The sequence below is a fragment of the Phoxinus phoxinus genome (genome assembly GCF_949152265.1).
Source record: "Phoxinus phoxinus genome assembly, chromosome: 9".
Taxonomy (NCBI): domain Eukaryota; kingdom Metazoa; phylum Chordata; class Actinopteri; order Cypriniformes; family Leuciscidae; genus Phoxinus; species Phoxinus phoxinus.
Window position 1 is genome coordinate 14,495,699 of NC_136884.1, and position 17,588 is coordinate 14,513,286.

General features: G+C 40.0%; 1 protein-coding gene across 1 annotated transcript in view; it reads left to right on the forward strand.

Annotated features, from left to right (window-relative positions):
• Window positions 1–16,121, forward strand: part of sema3c (sema domain, immunoglobulin domain (Ig), short basic domain, secreted, (semaphorin) 3C) — a gene marked incomplete at its 5' end in the record, with an annotated part of 47,521 nt that extends 31,400 nt beyond the window's left edge. Inside the window, 9 exons of the mRNA XM_079622229.1 lie at window positions 638–707; window positions 2,290–2,434; window positions 3,081–3,303; window positions 5,228–5,316; window positions 6,681–6,722; window positions 6,894–7,051; window positions 7,874–7,941; window positions 13,013–13,143; window positions 14,314–16,121. Coding sequence (XP_079478355.1) covers window positions 638–707; window positions 2,290–2,434; window positions 3,081–3,303; window positions 5,228–5,316; window positions 6,681–6,722; window positions 6,894–7,051; window positions 7,874–7,941; window positions 13,013–13,143; window positions 14,314–14,715 — 1,328 coding nt within the window. The 3' untranslated portion in view covers window positions 14,716–16,121. The remainder of the gene's footprint in view (window positions 1–637; window positions 708–2,289; window positions 2,435–3,080; window positions 3,304–5,227; window positions 5,317–6,680; window positions 6,723–6,893; window positions 7,052–7,873; window positions 7,942–13,012; window positions 13,144–14,313) is intronic.
• Between the last annotated feature and the right edge of the window lie 1,467 nt (window positions 16,122–17,588).

The following is a 17,588-nucleotide window of genomic DNA, read 5'->3' on the forward strand; positions in this document are numbered from 1 at the left end:
ATAGAACTATCTTAAACTAAGTTGGGCTTTAACCACATTGCATCCTAATTAGATAAAGGCCCGGTTTCACAGACAGGGCTTATATTAAACCAGGAGGATTAGACCTTAGTTCAAATAGTTAATAAACGTGCCTCAAAAAAAAAAAAACATTATGCTGTGCATCTTGAGACAAAACAATGGCACTGATATACTTTAAGATATACCAGTGCAATTTGCTTTCAGTTAAAATGCTCAAAATGCATATTAGTCTGGGACCATCTTAAACCTCGTCTCTAAAAACCAGGGGATGGTGTCGTAACTCTGTATTTAACCCAACACATTCCTTTAAAAGCCTTACAAATTTCACATTCTAGTTAAACAGCTTCCTATAATAATTGGTCATTAACCATAAAACAGTCGTTTGTCAGCATTACCATTCAACAATGGCCCTAGGTCGTTTGTAAAGCTTTTCACCTCATTAAAATCCTTTTACGATCATAAAACACTCAGCACAAATAGTTTACACTGGATGTTTAAAGCCCATGATGGATTTACACTTTCACCTGTTTTATTCTTGTTAGGCTGCACTAGAACCGTGTAACAATGTTGTGGGACAGATGTTCAGCCATTGAGTGAGTGCTTGTCTCTTTCCTTCCAGAGAATGTGTTTTTATTGGAGACGGACCACCCAAAGGGCCTCCTCATCTTTGGAGTCTTCACCTCTACAAGGTAAAGCCAATAGCAATATTGAGCTTGCCACTAATGTGTGTGTATATGCATGCGCATGTTTTTATGTGTGTATTTGCCAAATATAGGTCAGGCGGGGTTGGAGCTGAGGGGACGACGGGGTTTCTGGGAACATGTGATCACAGCTAAGGGTGGTGAGGGGAGGGAAAGGTCACTTCTTTACAAACATGCATCTAATGTTAGTTCAGGGGGTCATCCAATAGCTTTTTACTGTGATGAATTTCAGATTATGAGGAGGTCTCGCTGAATGATTCAAATTGGTCTGTCACACAGAAAGAGAGATAGACAAGTGTGATGTCACTCAGGCTGTTTGAATATCTCTATTGGTGTTCTCTCAGAAATGATACAGAATACTTGACAAATGAGACAACTGGTGACAAATTTAGCATTTAGCTAGACAGACATTAACCATTAAATTGAATCCCCCCCCCCCCCATTTTAATGATGTATTACTAAAATGTAATTAGGTTTAATTATAATAATTTAAACCAATATTTTAAGTTTATAAATATTTATTTATTTTATATTTCATATATTTATTTCATTATATTCAATTCTTCCTATATACAATATTATATTCTATTATACTACAATTAATTGTTATATTTAATTTAAAACAATAGTATGAGTTTATAAACATACTTATATTACTTTTATTTTAATTTATTCTTCTATTTTCCATGTTTGTGTATATTTGTATATTCTATTATATTTTAATCTATGTATTACATTGAATTACATTCATATTTAAATTGAACTAATGAGTTTATAAATATATATACTTTTAATATAGTGCATACAATATAATTACATTTATTTGATAATATTTGATATTTTTTTCTCTATATTGAGACAGCAGAGTTTGAGATATAGTTGCGATCTCTTCTGAAGCTCTAGTGAAGAAACAAATGAGATTACTGAGGGTTTTTTCTTAAGAGAAAGATCTGAGAGGCCAATGGAGCAAAAGTCTCCATTTGTGATCTCATTGTTTAGGAGAAAACAGTTATTTCAGGTCAGATATGAAATCTCATTTGTGATATTTCCTATGGGTCACTTCATTACATTCGTTCCAGTGGGTTTCTATGTTTACTTGTGTCAGCAGTTGCATGTTTGTACGCGAGCAGTGGTTGAATGTGAGGTGAGATTTCGGTCAAGGTTTCCGAATTGTGGCTCAATCTCCAACCACGTTCAGCCGGTGTGGTTTTCCTAATGAGGGCAATCCAGACAGCAACGGCTTCTTTGTCCATATGCCCTGCTCTGCTATTTATCATTATATGTCGTCTCTTTCCCTTTGTTTTGCGTTCAAACAAAGAAACTCTGTCTTGCTGTCTGATCAAAATGTGCGATGTCCAGCCAAACCACATTTCATCCCAGAGTGTAACCAAAGTGGTGTCCCCTTTCCTTTATGCGGCATTTTTCTCTCTCTGCGGACTGAGTCTCCAGTGTAACCATGTTACCTCATCCTTTCCATCCACACAGTCAGAAAGGATGTGCAAGAACGTCTTTTTACTGTCTGACTTCCTTCCATGTCAAATATGTGTGTGTTTTGTGTTATTCCCTCCAGTTCTGTATTCAGAGGTTCTGCCGTCTGTGTTTACAACATGGCCGACATCCTGACGGTCTTCAACGGACCGTTTGCACACAGGGAAGGGCCCAACTTCCAGTGGGTGGCTTTCCAGGGCCGGATCCCTTACCCACGACCGGGAACTGTGAGTCACACACACATTAATGTCCTGCCTTGGTACGGTCACTCTGTTTATACCATCATTAAACAGAGTCAATGTTTGTGCTTTACACAGTTTAGATAAAAAAGCAAATAATTATGGGTGAGAAATAATAATAATCAACATCTTATTTTCAGTTAAGTTTATATATATATATATACACACTGTATATATTAGTGCTGTCAAATCGATTAAATGCATATAAAATATATTAGGGCTGCACAATGTATCGTTTTAGCATCGATATCGCGATGTGCGCTTGATTAATTATTTCCAAATAGAGCTATTCAAGTCATTGGTGAAATTGTTTTTATATCGCAATCTATATAGCAGAAAAACTAAATAACGCAATGTCATTTTTTTCCAATATCATGCAGCCCTATTGTATATAGGTTAGACATGTCTATATCCACTATAATGTTAAAGGTCCCCCCACCCCCACTTAAAACCTTAAATTAACAGTACTTTGGAATTTATAACATTACGTGCATGTAGACGGAGACTCGCTCACATTAGTTTGACTCTGTTTGATGAAAAGACCCAATTAAAGTGACAAAGCTTCACTGAATAAAGCGGTTTTAAGCTTCAGCATGATCACCTAATCTTCTCATTTTTATCCGTTCCCTGTCAGTGTCCTGGTGGCGCATTCACTCCTCACATCCAGAGTACTAAAGAGTTTCCAGATGATGTGGTGACGTTCGCGAGGAATCACCCTGTCATGTTTAACCCCATTTACCCGGTCGGCAGGAAACCTCTGGTGGTGCGGACGCATGCCGATTACAAATACACCTCAATAGCCGTGGACCACGTCACCGCTGCAGACGGACACTACCAGGTTCTATTCCTAGGCACAGGTAAAGCCCCACAGCACCACACATCTCGAGAGAAATGAATGACCATGCTAGAACATTTTCCTACTCAGAATTAAAACCACCAGACGAAAAAATGTTAGAATGTGCCACAATTTATTTCTACAGCTACCTCAGATCATATGTTCGTGGAAGGAGCAAACTTAACTTTCTCCAACTACAACGACAAAGACAAAAAAGTTGTAAAATCTTTTACTGACTGATGTTTTACTTAAGGTGATTTGTCAGTAAAATTATACTTCATTTACTATACTGTAATACATTATGGAATGAGCACACATTCGAAATGCTGAAATTAACATTAACAAAGATTAATAAATGCTGTAGAAGTGCAGTCCGTTATTAGTTCATGTTAACTAATACTAATGTTGACCAATGAACCCTTATTGTGGAGTGGTTCTGTTACCACAAAAACATTACATAAGACATTTCTCATATCTTGAACTTTAGAAGCATTTTAACTGCATTTTAATACGCTTTATCACGCAGCCAGTCCTTGCCCCGCATCATGTTCGTAACTAAATTGTATGCAATGTAAGATGATCTGGGCCGGGGTCGGAGTACATTAAAGGCGTTAATATTTGTAATGCATTATTTTTTCCATAATTAGTCAAACCAAATTAACGTGTTAAAAGGACAGCCCTAATAAAATTTGATATACAGTAGATGTAGTCTTATAATATTATCTATTTTTCAAGCAGTTACTGTAGCACACATACATACATGCTCATGTGGGTGATGCAGGTTTCAATGTGGCCTACAACATGTCATCATCCCATTCTCCCAATATATTCCACACATTTCCATACTATAAATGTAAAGCAGTTGCTTTCAACCAGGGAGCCAGGACCCAGTAGATGGCCTCAGCAAACTAATAAGGGTTTGTTTTTTATAATAACTATTGTTTCCATTTATTTCCGGTTTCTGTTTATAAAAATAAAGATTAAATTACAATTCAATTTAGTCAAAACATTATTCAGGCATGAATATGTGTACCACTAACTACCACCAGGGGGCAACGAGTCTACACAAACCTTAAAGCCTAATCATCTAACAATAAACATATTGTTTGCTATCCATTCAATATTAAGTGGAGGATATTAAGAGCCCTGCTGTGTCACAGGACCAATACATACTATTAACTTTTGGGATGAGTATGCAAGAATGAAAGAAAGAGTGCGAGTGTGTGTTTATCTGAGAACAGAATCAGAGACACGACAGCAGACAGGCTCTGCGGTTACTAGGGAACGGGGATAGGGACATTTGGAGAGACTTCAAAATCACAGCTGTTTGTATTTGCCTATCAAAATTCCTGATGGGAAGCCAGGAGCGTTGTGCGGAGCGGCCTGGCTGCTCCTTGGCAGGGTTACGTCTTGAAATGTTGGCCATTTAAAATGGGAATTTCCAGAGTTTGAGCTAAATTCCCCATCGTCCCTCTCTCTGAACGTCTTCAGTGAAATATACACACCTATGATGATCTCACAGAATTAATGTCATTAGCAGCTAGTGACGGCAAACTCATCTCTTAAAACATTTCTACAGCTGAAGAGATCCAATAAATAATTTCCACCAGACAGATGGCAAAACCCCTTTACATTGAAGGAGGGCCACGGGCCAAATTTAGAGACTAGAGTGTCCTCTTTTGACTTGAACCAGTTCACCTGAAACCACCCAGAACACCTTGGCAAACCACTTTCATTTTCTTCTGAAGTCTAGTATGCAGGTCTGTTTCTCAGAACAGATGCTCACTAACATCAAAAACCAACCCAGATACACGCAAACACTTTCAAAGAGAAAAATATGTGAACAATGGAGAGTTCGTACGCAGTTCAGACTAAATTCCCGAAGTTGTTTTTGCTTCCCTGACTGTCCGATATACTCTTCTGATGTTCTGATATTCCGCTCACAGATAAAGGCACGGTACAGAAGGTTGTGGTTCTGCCGTCAAACGGCTCTCTGGATGAGGATCTAATCCTGGAGGAGCTGGAAGTGTTTAAGGTCTGAGTTCACGCCACACGTCACACATCAAAGTATCTAGAGGGCAGACTGCATGAGCAGGGCTGGCAGTGCCACAAAGCGTTTATTAGAACTCAATGTTGTTCTAAGCGAAGGCACATTTTTATCGGGAACAGAGGCTTGAGGTGAGGAAAAGGTTGCATTGTGAGGTTTCTTATGATCTGCTTTGACGGCTTGAAATCGTCAAAATAGGTTTAGGCATCATGGTCATCAATTTATGGACCATGAAATGCCACACACGTAGCTCAGTGGACTGTTTAATTTGGCATCTCATCACACGCTCGCATATTTGCAAATTCAACGCTGTGATGATCATTATTGGATCAATGACAAATGTCCTTTTTTAATGATAAGCAAACGATTTTTAAAAGTCTAGTTTAAAACACATATGAAGAGCTCTTAGAAATGTCATTAATGATGCAATGTAACGGAAATAGGGACAGATATTTTCTTCCGTATTGTGACATACATCTGAGCAAAACGATTATCGAAAAAGAAGGGGGAAAAAAGAGAGTAGGCCGGGTATTGTTGTTGTTTGGATGGAGGCAGATCTGAATACGTGCTTGCAGTCGATTGTAAGAAAAGGGCGGAGTTTAAACAGACTAAATGATAGAAGTTTGGCATAAGTCACCGCAAAAATTATAATATTTAAATGAAAACTATTATTTAATAAAACATGAATGGATGAGTCTTAATATGTATATGAGACAAATATGTACACCACCCTGCCTCTTTTCGATTTCATTTAAAAAAACTTAAATGTATTAATATCCACACAAATGTGGATCAGGCAACGTGTAGATTGATTTATATTTATTCCAAAACGAAATATAAAACACAACCCTGCCTCTTTTCGTTTTTATTTTTTAAATTTGAAACATTAATATGTGGTTCAGGCGATATGTTAATTTTGTTAAATGCCAGTTTTAATCAATATTCATTATGAAAGCATAAGTATATAAAGTATAAGAAGCTATAAGAAATAAAGACAAGCAAACAATTCAGTCAAACGTACAAAGTACAACTATGTCTGAGTGGATAAATGCCGCTACTGTAGGTGGAACAACCTATAATTTTCGCTACTGTCTGTTCAAAATAAATAAAAAGAAACCTAGCATTGAGGTTTTAAGGAAGAAGATTTTGAGCCTTTTAACGTTTTATTTTTTCATCTCTATGAGCTCAGGACAGTTACAACATCTTGACATTTTTGTCCACAAAAAATGTAGACATTTAAACATGTATATAGATACATTCATAGGAATAGGTATTGTATGCAGAAATTGTATTTGTAATGTGTTTTTTTTTATTATAAATTAATAATATACTATTCCTTTTCTGATTTTCAGAAGCAGTCTCCTATCACCAACCTAAGAATCTCTTCTAAAAAGGTAACTTAATTTCTAGCTGCCTTTTCTGACTAAGCGCTACATATAGTAAGTGGGGGTGGCAATAAATTGTGGCGGGGGAAATGGCTGCTTTAATTCCGGGTAATTAAAGTGTCACCAGTCCTGTGGGTTAAATGAACAGCTTTTGTGATATGCGGCTTGTTTGCGTTACAGCAACAGCTGTATGTTAGCTCTGAGCACGGAGTGTCTCAGGTGTCTCTGCACCGCTGCGACGCATACGGCTCTGCCTGTGCGGACTGCTGTTTAGCGCGGGACCCGTACTGCGCCTGGGATGGCCTCAGCTGTTCTCGATTCTACCCCACTGGCAAGAGGTACACACACACTCACATTCACACAAACACTAACACTCAAGGTGGCGCAAATTGCAGCAGCAGTGGAGCAGATATAAATGTTGAGGACAGTTTTGGTTTCATTTGGTTGTAATGTAGAGACACACAGTCTGGGCTGAAGATTATTTGTGGAATTTTAACAAAACCCTAACCCAACATATTAAAATTGATTTAGACAGACACTATTATATAGTGTTTAGGGTACACTATTATATAGGGTGGGCATTTTTGACTTGGGCCGGTAAGTGACCACCTTGTATGTATCACTCTAGCACATAGCAACACAGTAAAAACACTCATGACACTTTGGCAACTGTGTGGCAACACTTCAGAAAACCATCCAGTCTTTGGCATTCGGACCCCACACATACAGCCGGTCAATCAAACAGAACAGCCCACATATTGCATATTCACGAGTATTAACATTGTGGATTGTTTCAGAATGGGACATGTTAAAAAATAATCTGATACTTTAGCCAAACAGCTTCTCTTGAAGTCAGATGTGTTGAGTTGGGAAAATATTGATGGAAGGAACACCCATCAAAACATCCTTCCCCGAAGTAATGAAGTGGAAAAGACAGACATTTCACTCCACTGCACTCGTGACAGCTGAATCATGTTAATTGTGAGAAATTAAGCTAAAATGTGTTTGACTTTCATGACAAGGAGTGTGTTTTTTAAAGGTAAAAAGTGTGCAAACATTCAGACAGAGATGTTGATATAAAGTGAGAGAATGTAAGAGGGAAAGGAAAGAATGCATATATGAAAATATGTTGGATTAATCCTGTGTAAATGTTATTCCAGGAGAAGCAGAAGGCAGGATATTATGCATGGGAATCCACTGACTCAGTGCAGAGGGTTCAATCTGAAAGGTAATAACTACCTGCATGTCAACACTTGGGCTAAGCAAATAATGTCACAAAGTTATGTGCTGAGATGAGAATTTAGATTCTCAGTAAGCAGTTTCAGTTTGAAAACAGGTTTTTTTTATTTAAACGTTTTTATTTAAAAAAATAATTATCTATGTGTCCATTGAAAGGAGCATATTTATTTTATGCGCAAAACCGGAATGTTGCATAAAACATTTGCGAATAAAGCAGCGCTGTTTCCATCCCATGTGTTCAAGAGAACTAAATTGTTACTTCCTGGGAAATTGGTGCAAAATATCTGTAATAAAAATGGAGGATACTGCAATCGGGGAAGCAACTGTGGCTCTTCTATCCTCCATCATAAATGACTTGCGTCTCAGAGCTCGAAGACGAAACGCAATAAACACTGAAGTTATCTTACGTTCGGATGCCTGGTGTTTGTGAACGCAATTGTGTGAGGCGCTTCTGTCAACTTCTGCTGTAAATCGTTACCCCTTTTTGCCCCTAGAAATCGAATTGGGAACGTAACAGATCCAGAGGTCATTATACCAAATCATTCTGATGACAGGCGTTTCAGTATAACTAAAACAACATTTGAGATGCTGTGCAATGAAACTGATTGGCTGGTTAGTCCAGTTATCCAATCACATCCACTGACGAGGCAGTCACTTTTTTTGTGTGTGCATCGAGTGATTTATTCGGTAAATGTGTTTCTGGTTAATGCGCATGTCTTCTTAGATAAAAAAGTATCCGTCTTAATTGAGCGCATACGTTTTATATGCACATTTTTAGAATGTATGCGCATATTGCCGTTTCTATCAAGCTTTTTTAATACGATATCCCAAAATTAGCATAAAAATAGATGAATTGTAACATAGCTGTTGTGAGTTTGTTTCATGTAATTGCAACTTTTTTCTGTAAATGTGACTATTTCTTTATATTTCTTTTATATCTCTATATTTCTGACACTGCTTTTTTTCATGAATGCAACTTTATTTGGTTAAACTTGTAATTACTAGTTGAAAACTCATGAAACCTCAACATCATCTGGCAGTGGTTTTAACAGTTGGGGTGCTGGTCTATTATTATAAAAAAAAATCTATTTTTAATCGAGGTCTAATAGTGTTTCGGTTAGTCAATGCGGTGAATCTGTGGCCAACCTGTTGCGAAATCTGCTTGTGGAAAATTTGCACTCGAACGCCAATATATGTTCAGATTGGCTGTGAATGTGCCACATTTTGCCGCATTTTTGCTTCTAAATGCGAGTACAAATTGCTTATTGCTAGAAACTAAATCTCGTCTGTGTAACGGTTTTGTTTATTGTCATGTTTGTGGTTTCACTGTCTTTGGTTTTTTGCATTCAGTTTGTATCTTGTTTCTCTGCCTTGTTCATTGTATCCCTAGTCATGTTAATTATTAGTTCCCTTGTTTCAGGTGTGTTGCCTTGTTAGTTCGTTTGGTCCCTCTCGTTGTTCTCATTTGCCCCAGCTGTGTCTCGTTCCCTCATCCCCTCTGTGTATTTAAACCCTGTGTGCTCTTTTGTTCGTTGTCAGTTATTGAATATATGTACGTTTCTGTTCCGAGTTTTCCCGTTCTGTGCTTATTAAAGTCTGCTGCATTTAGATCCGACTACCGCCTTTGCTTCCACGCAATTCATGACAGAATAACTGACCACACCAGGATCTAGCAGTTAGTAGCCTACCCGGGGACAACTAAGCAAGAGGTATGATGATGGAAGACGGATTCTACCAGAATGGACGGTCGCTTGATGATTACGTGGGGGCTTACCTAGAGTTTTATCATGAGACCAATTTGAGTGAGGAAACACTCAAGTATAATTTCTGGAGTGGGATGGACGACACGCTCGGCGCAATGCTTCTGTTAGATGCGGAACACCTCTCTTTTGTGCAGTTCCTGGACCGAGCGCTGTGGGTGTGCGGTTCGTCTCTCACTGTAGGACTCGCTGAGGAAATCAGCTGTGGTCCTAAACCAGTGCATTCAGTGAAGCCCAAGCACAGTTCACCTAAGAGAGTTTCTAACCGAGCACTGAGGAAGCCCGATCGCCGCATCCGCACAGCCGAGCCCGCTCATCGCATCTGCACAGCCGAGCCCGCTCGCCGCATCCGCACAGCCGAGCCCGCTCGCCGCATCCGCACAGCCGAGCCCGCTCATCGCATCCGCACAGCCGAGCCCGCTCGCCGCATCCGCACAGCCGAGCCCGCTCATCGCATCTGCACAGCCGAGCCCGCTCGCCGCATCCGCACTGCCGAGCCCGCTCATCGCGTCCGCACGGCCGAGCCCGCTCGCCGCATCCGTACTGCCGAGCCCGCTCATCGCGTCTGCACGGCCGAGCCCGCTCTTCGTGTCAGCCCTGCCCAGTTGTCTGAGTCCAGCCCTGCCCAGTTGTCTGAGTCCAGCCCTGCCCAGTTGTCTGAGTCCAGCCCTGCCCAGTTGTCTGAGTCCAGCCCTGCCCAGTTGTCTGAGTCCAGCCCTGCCCAGTTGTCTGAGTCCAGCCCTGCCCAGTTGTCTGAGTCCAGCCCTGCCCAGTTGTCTGAGTCCAGCCCTGCCCAGTTGTCTGAGTCCAGCCCTGCCCAGTTGTCTGAGTCCAGCCCTGCCCAGTTGTCTGAGTCCAGCCCTGCCCAGTTGTCTGAGTCCAGCCCTGCCCAGTTGTCTGAGTCCAGCCCTGCCCAGTTGTCTGAGTCCAGCCCTGCCCAGTTGTCTGAGTCCAGCCCTGCCCATCCAGAACCATCATTCTCTGCAGCGCCCCCTCGCCGACGTAGGAGGAGGAAGAGAACCCCCTGCAAATCCCGAAGTCTGGAGGTCATGCAAGTACGGTCTGTTCTTCCTGTCACTCCTGTTGGGGAAGAGGAGGTTGCCCTGTCTGTATATGTTGCTGCTCTTATGTGTGTTTGGGCTACCCACACAGCAGTGGATTCCTGCCCAGAGACTACCCCAGAGCCTGCTACCAGCCCAGAGACCGTTCGTGAGCCACCTGCTACTTCTGTCAGCCCAGCTATGGCCCAGAGAGTTATCCGTGCCTTTTATGCCATGATGGCCCTGCGTGCCTGGACAGCACACACCTCCCAGCTGACTGTCTCCTGCCCTTTCCGTGTTCCAGAGGCCGTCCCAGAGCCCGTTGCCTGCCCGGAGGCCGTCCCAGAGCCCGTTGCCTGCCCGGAGGCCGTCCCAGAGCCCGTTGCCTGCCCGGAGGCCGTCCCAGAGCCCGTTGCCTGCCCGGAGGCCGTCCCAGAGCCCGTTGCCTGCCCGGAGGCCGTCCCAGAGCCCGTTGCCTGCCCGGAGGCCGTCCCAGAGCCCATGTCTCTTCAGGCCCAAGAGGCTGTTCCAGAGTCCTATGCCAGCCCGGAGGCTATTCGCTTTAATTTCCCCAAGAACTTTTTGGGGGGGGGCAGTAGGGGTCCGGTGGGGACCATGAAGGCCACGTCGACATGGTGCTTTTCCCTACTGTCTTTGCTCCAATCCCCTTCTGTGTATGCCCTGCCCTGGTCCCTGTCTGAGTCTGCTCCGCCGTGGCCACCGGCACGTCCTGCTCCACCGTGGCCACCGGCACGTCCTGCTCCACCGTGGCCACCGGCACGTCCTGCTCCACCGTGGCCACCGGCACGTCCCGCACCGCCGTGGCCACCGGCACTTCCTGGTCCTCCTTGGTCACCTACATGTCCTGCTCCGCCACTCACCGGTACCGTCATGGAGTCTATGGTCCTGACTACCCTGTCTGGGACTCCATGACGCCCACCCCTCCCGCCCAGGTTGTGTTCTGATACGGCGTGAGGCCACGCCTTATGGAAGGGGGGGATAATGTAACGGTTTTGTTTATTGTCATGTTTGTGGTTTCACTGTCTTTGGTTTTTTGCATTCAGTTTGTATCTTGTTTCTCTGCCTTGTTCATTGTATCCCTAGTCATGTTAATTATTAGTTCCCTTGTTTCAGGTGTGTTGCCTTGTTAGTTCGTTTGGTCCCTCTCGTTGTTCTCATTTGCCCCAGCTGTGTCTCGTTCCCTCATCCACTCTGTATATTTAATCCCTGTGTGCTCTTTTGTTCGTTGTCAGTTATTGAATATATGTACGTTTCTGTTCCGAGTTTTCCCGTTCTGTGCTTATTAAAGTCTGCTGCATTTAGATCCGACTACCGCCTTTGCTTCCACGCAATTCATGACAGTCTGGTTAGGACACAAAATTAAAAAAAAAATTTCAAGAGCATCTAGACGTGAATCAATCTAGTGACTAAGTATTTTGCTCATCAACAACACAGCCACAAATGGATCCATTTTGGCGTTATGAATGTTGCCATAGAAACTAATCATTCCGAACTGCTCAGAGTAGAATCTCCAAGTTGTCATCTTGTAATTATGCTAATTCGGACGTGAACGCAGCCAATGCTAATGCTAACATGCTCATGCAACAAAGTCATTTTATGATGTGTTGAAGTAGTATTCCAATACTAGCATGTCCAATACTATTGCTTCCAATACTAACGGTTACAAGTACACACTACATGTCATTTCCCAATGAAGTGCATACTTTCAGTGCTTATCTTGTGCAAATTCCTCACACATTTCTCTCTCTCTTCTTCCACCACCATTGTTTCCTTCTTCCTCTCTCTGTTTGTCTCAGTCTCTCTGTCCTTGTGAAAGCATCTGTCATGGGACCAGATTCAGAACACCTGCTAATTTGAATACAATTGGCAGTGATGCTGTCAGTGATCCAGATGACTCAGTTCAACACTTGGATGCATCAGAATTATTAAATAGCAGTCTTAACGAAGAGTGAAAGCGTTATCCCAGCTGTGTGCACAAAACAAAAGTAGCATAATGTCAACACAGATGTTGAATGTATGATATCATTGGCCAGTGTACAGGGTCACTTATCCAATTATACGCTATTCTGGCCCACTACTCTTCAGAGCATAAGTATGTTTCACTGCATACTCAGTGAACTCGGACCCCATCATGATCTGCAGATGTTAGCGTGTCTGCTGAATAACAGCAGTACAATTACAATTAGTATATTCACTAAGTGTGTGAGAGAATTGGCTAACACTTGATGTCTGGTTTCAGCCTACAGGAATGCAGTGGAGATGACTCAGTATGGTGTCAAAAACAACACCACCTTCTTGGAGTGTCAGCCCAAATCTCCTCAGGCCTCGGTTAAATGGCTCATTCAGAGAGACAACGATCGCAGGAAAGAGGTCAGACAACTGTCCAACATTAAACACTGATCCTCAACAGGCGGCCTACAGTACAGTACACTACTCCAGTGCTTTCAATGAAACATCATCATGTGTTTGTAATCATCAAACTGCCCCATTAGACTGACTCCTCCTAAACTTTTAATGCTTCCTTTGTGCTTGGAGAATAAGAAAATAAAAGGACGCACAGGGATGTTCAAAACTTCTACAAATACATCTGACTTACAATAAATAATAGGGACGCACACACACAAAACATTTACATTTAAGAAAATTATGACAATTTTTAGAATGTAGACATTCTAAAAGGACTTTCTTCCCATTAGAAAATACAAAGTATTTTTTACTTAATTAATCATAATGTAATCATATATCATGAGTTTATATAAAAATAATGATATTATAATATAATGAATACATTAATATCATTATTAAAATATTATAAATAAATGTTTTATATAAATATATTTATAATTATTAATATTATATACTACAAATAAAGTATTCTTATTTATATAAAGTAATTCACACATTATAATATTTAAATATAATATAAATGTGTTAATTATATTATAATAGCATTATTTTTTATATATTCATTATATGAAATTATTTAAAATTAAATTAATTATAATATAATTAACAAATTAATATTAACTGTGAATGAATATAAAAACATATACAAATTTATTTTATATAAAATAAATTATTGTTATTAAGGTTCTATATAAAATTATATAAAATGTATTAAATGAAACATTATTATAATATTTTAATGTTATATATATATATGTATATATATTTGTTATTTTTTTTATTACTATAATAGCATTTATACAATTTATACATTTTCAATATACTCATTATACGATTACATTATTCTAAATGTATTAATAAAAATACAATAAAAGTACAATGACTGTTTTCAGGACCATTGAACCTTTTTACCATTCCAATGAAGTAAAAAATAAATAAAAAAATTCGACCAAAAACTACAGAAAAACACCAGAGGGTTAATGTATAAAGCAAAAGAGCAGGCTATATAAGCAAATATTTTATACATTTTGAGGATCAATGTATTATGTTTTTTTTTCCGTTTTAAAGTATTTTAGTATTTGCTACGCATTTAAAAACCATGCATTCACCAGTCATTCTTTTCTTTGTGTGCAGGTGAAGCTGAGCGATCGTGTGGTGTCCACCAATCACGGTTTGCTCATCCGTTCGGTGCATTCTTCAGACCAGGGCCTGTACTACTGTCTGGCAACAGAGAATGGCTTCAAGCGCACTCTGGCTAAGATCCGTCTCCAGGTTCTGAGCGAGGCTTTGGTCAGCGCCCTGAGCAATAAACAGCAGTCACCCTGGAGCTGGGCAGCCGCACTGCACCCTAAAGCCCTGGTGTCGGCCTTCAGCCCGGCTGAGACGCTGGCCATGCACCAGTACTGCAAGGAGCGCAAGCAGATGCAGAGTCTGCAGAACATACAGATCCCCATGAGAGGCGATCTGGGCAAACTCAAACCCCTGCTGGACCACAGGAAGAGCAGGAACCGCCGGAACCACTTACTAGAGGAATAGAGGTGGAACATAGTGGATGGATATTGATGTAGAGATGATGAAAAGGAATAAAGACATGCATCCGGAGATAACTCGAGTGGAAAATAGAGGAGAATGTTGGAGAATATTCCTCCGATATGAACCTCAACTGTTTTTTTTATATATATACATATATATATATATAAGGAACGGCCAGAGCAGAAGACTGAGAAATGCTCAGACACACACACATGCTAATCTGTGTTTCATGCTAAATAATATAAGATGCCACAGTAGTGCAGAACAAACCAGAAAGTAACGCTAAGTCATTTATGGCTTGACAAGCACATTTTTGTTCTTGCTTTGATGCATTTTCTTTCGATACAGGAAGTTGGGGTGGAACATATCTTAACGGCTCATCCTTTTAAATAGCCAATAGTCTTTAGTTTACGTCACAGCCATGAACCGTTATTTGCTTTTTGCTAATGCTAGCCAAAGGCAGGTGGTACCAATGAAAGGGACATTCTCGTTCTAAAGAGCATTTGATTGGACAAAATGTAGCATATGCTCCCGAGTGCAAGATGACTCATCGATATCTTTGTTTACCTGAAGAGAAAGACTGTAAATTTCAAATGTGCATATGTGTTAAAGGTTTACGTTGTCCAATTTTAGGAGTACACTAGCGTTAGCATTAGCCTCAAAGCTAACAGACAAGGACTAAAACGTACACATTTTTCAGTTTTGGCTTCTAGTACTACATATCGAATAACTTTTTGATCAGATATGGATCATAAGAGTATTTTATGTAAACTAGCATTAGTCTCTAAGCCAACAGAAACTGACTAAAAGCCACAACATTTCATATTTGGATTTCTAGGTACATATAGCTGCTAAAAGTTGTCAACATTTAGAAGCACAGAAACATTAGCTTCTAAGCTAATATAAATGGATTAGAAGCAACAGAATTTCATGAGAATATGAAAGCAGCTTTAACTTTTAGACAAACACTAACATTAGCATTAGCCTCAAAGCTAACAGAAATGGTCTAAAGGTCACACGATTTAAATTTTAATTTGGATGTCTTGGTACATACCACATATTCTTGGCACTTTCTCAAGTACTTACTCATCTCAAGTAAAGTAAAAGCTTGTTTTCTAACTAATTAATTGTTTATTGTGACTGAATGGATCATGAGAATTATTCTTGGACGCACTGACCAAAGTACATCAGCCCAGCTGCACCACAGATGTTCATAAGGGAAGAGAATATGGTTTGGAGACATTTCAAACGGTACCAGACAGGTGGCTCTCTGAGCCCATAAAACTGTAAAGAGTGTTGTGTGTTTGCCCAGTTTGCTTTGAGAAACATCCATAATCCAAACTCATAACTGCTTCCTTATGGATCGTTCAAACCCCTGACAGTTTCATCATCATTTACTCACCCTCATGACCTTCCAAACATGCAGGACTTTCAGGAGCTTGACAGTCACTGGTCATGCTTTCATTGCATGGAAAAGAGCAGTGTGAACATTCTTCAAAATACCTTTTTTTTGTCTTTCCTGAAAGAAAGAAAGAATGACGTAAGTGTAAATTAAGACTTTGGGTGAACTATTGGTTTAAAATGTGAGTGTATGTGCACGTTTTCCTCTTTTATTAATATACTGAACCACAATAAATCAGTTAAAAGCCTGTTTACACCAAGGACAATACCTACACAGTGCAGACGACAAAACAGCACGTTACTGTCTGTTGGTGTGGACGCTAATATAGTTATTCTACAGTAGTTATCTTTATAGTTATGATTGATTGGTGTGAATAGGCCTTAAAGCAGATTTTTTTTGTAAGGTAGATTTACTCAAGCCCCAGTAATACCAGTGTTTAAATCACATAAGGATAGGCCCAATGAGGCATGTCATCATGCATGTTGTTTCATTGTTATACAGACACATGTTTGATAATGTTGAGAATGAATGATACTGTATGATTGTCTCTCATTTTAGATGATGTATAGCATTGTACAGCTTAAATTGTGGATTGATGTCTGTGTAACTTATATTTTGTTTTGTATTTTGAATGTCTGTAAATAGTTTAAAAGCTTTCTGCTATTAGATGCATTTCATTCACTATGCATTTTTTTTCCCTCTGGAATTTAATTTTTATGCCAAACTTGATATTAAGTTTGACTTTTGACTTAATCTGCATTTCGCAGAAGTTTCATGTTTTTGTTTTTTGCTGTGGCATTTTGTGCCCTCTATAAATGGCATTTGGAGTAACGATATAATAACGTTTTAATATTATACTATAGAAAATATGCTGTATTTCCTGTGAATGTTAATTTTATTTTATTAAATGTCTTGATTCGTGTATTCCTATTTATTAATAATATAAGATTGAACAACTGCATTAAACAACTTCAACATGTCATGTTTTAGGACTCTTTACAAGAGGATCAGAGAATTCCTTTTATATTTGTAGTAGCCTACCGAAAAATTGTCAAAAACAGTCAAATTAAGTTTGCGTGCATAATACGGTTCTGTTGTTCACACTGAATTTTTCAAGAGAGTGACAACTGAATTTTACTCGAACCCACACTCTTAAATTTACAGGACTTTTCTGTTCGGTTAATATGTTGTGTGAACGGAACCGTGCTGGACTGTTAGTCTGTCACGTAACGTTGAAAGCGTCATCGTCGTGTGTGTTTTTGGTAACTTACAGAGTTTTAGATCCAGTCATCTTCCAACGGAGCTGCTCCAGTCAGTTTTATGGTCATCTTCACTCAGGAATTAAATTTGCTGTCGGTTAATTAGACTGTAATCAGAGAATGTCTGCTGTAATTGACTGATAAATTCGCGCCATTGCCTACCGGTTACAGGTCAGTTATCGCGAGATTAGAAAACATTGGGCAGCTGTTATGAA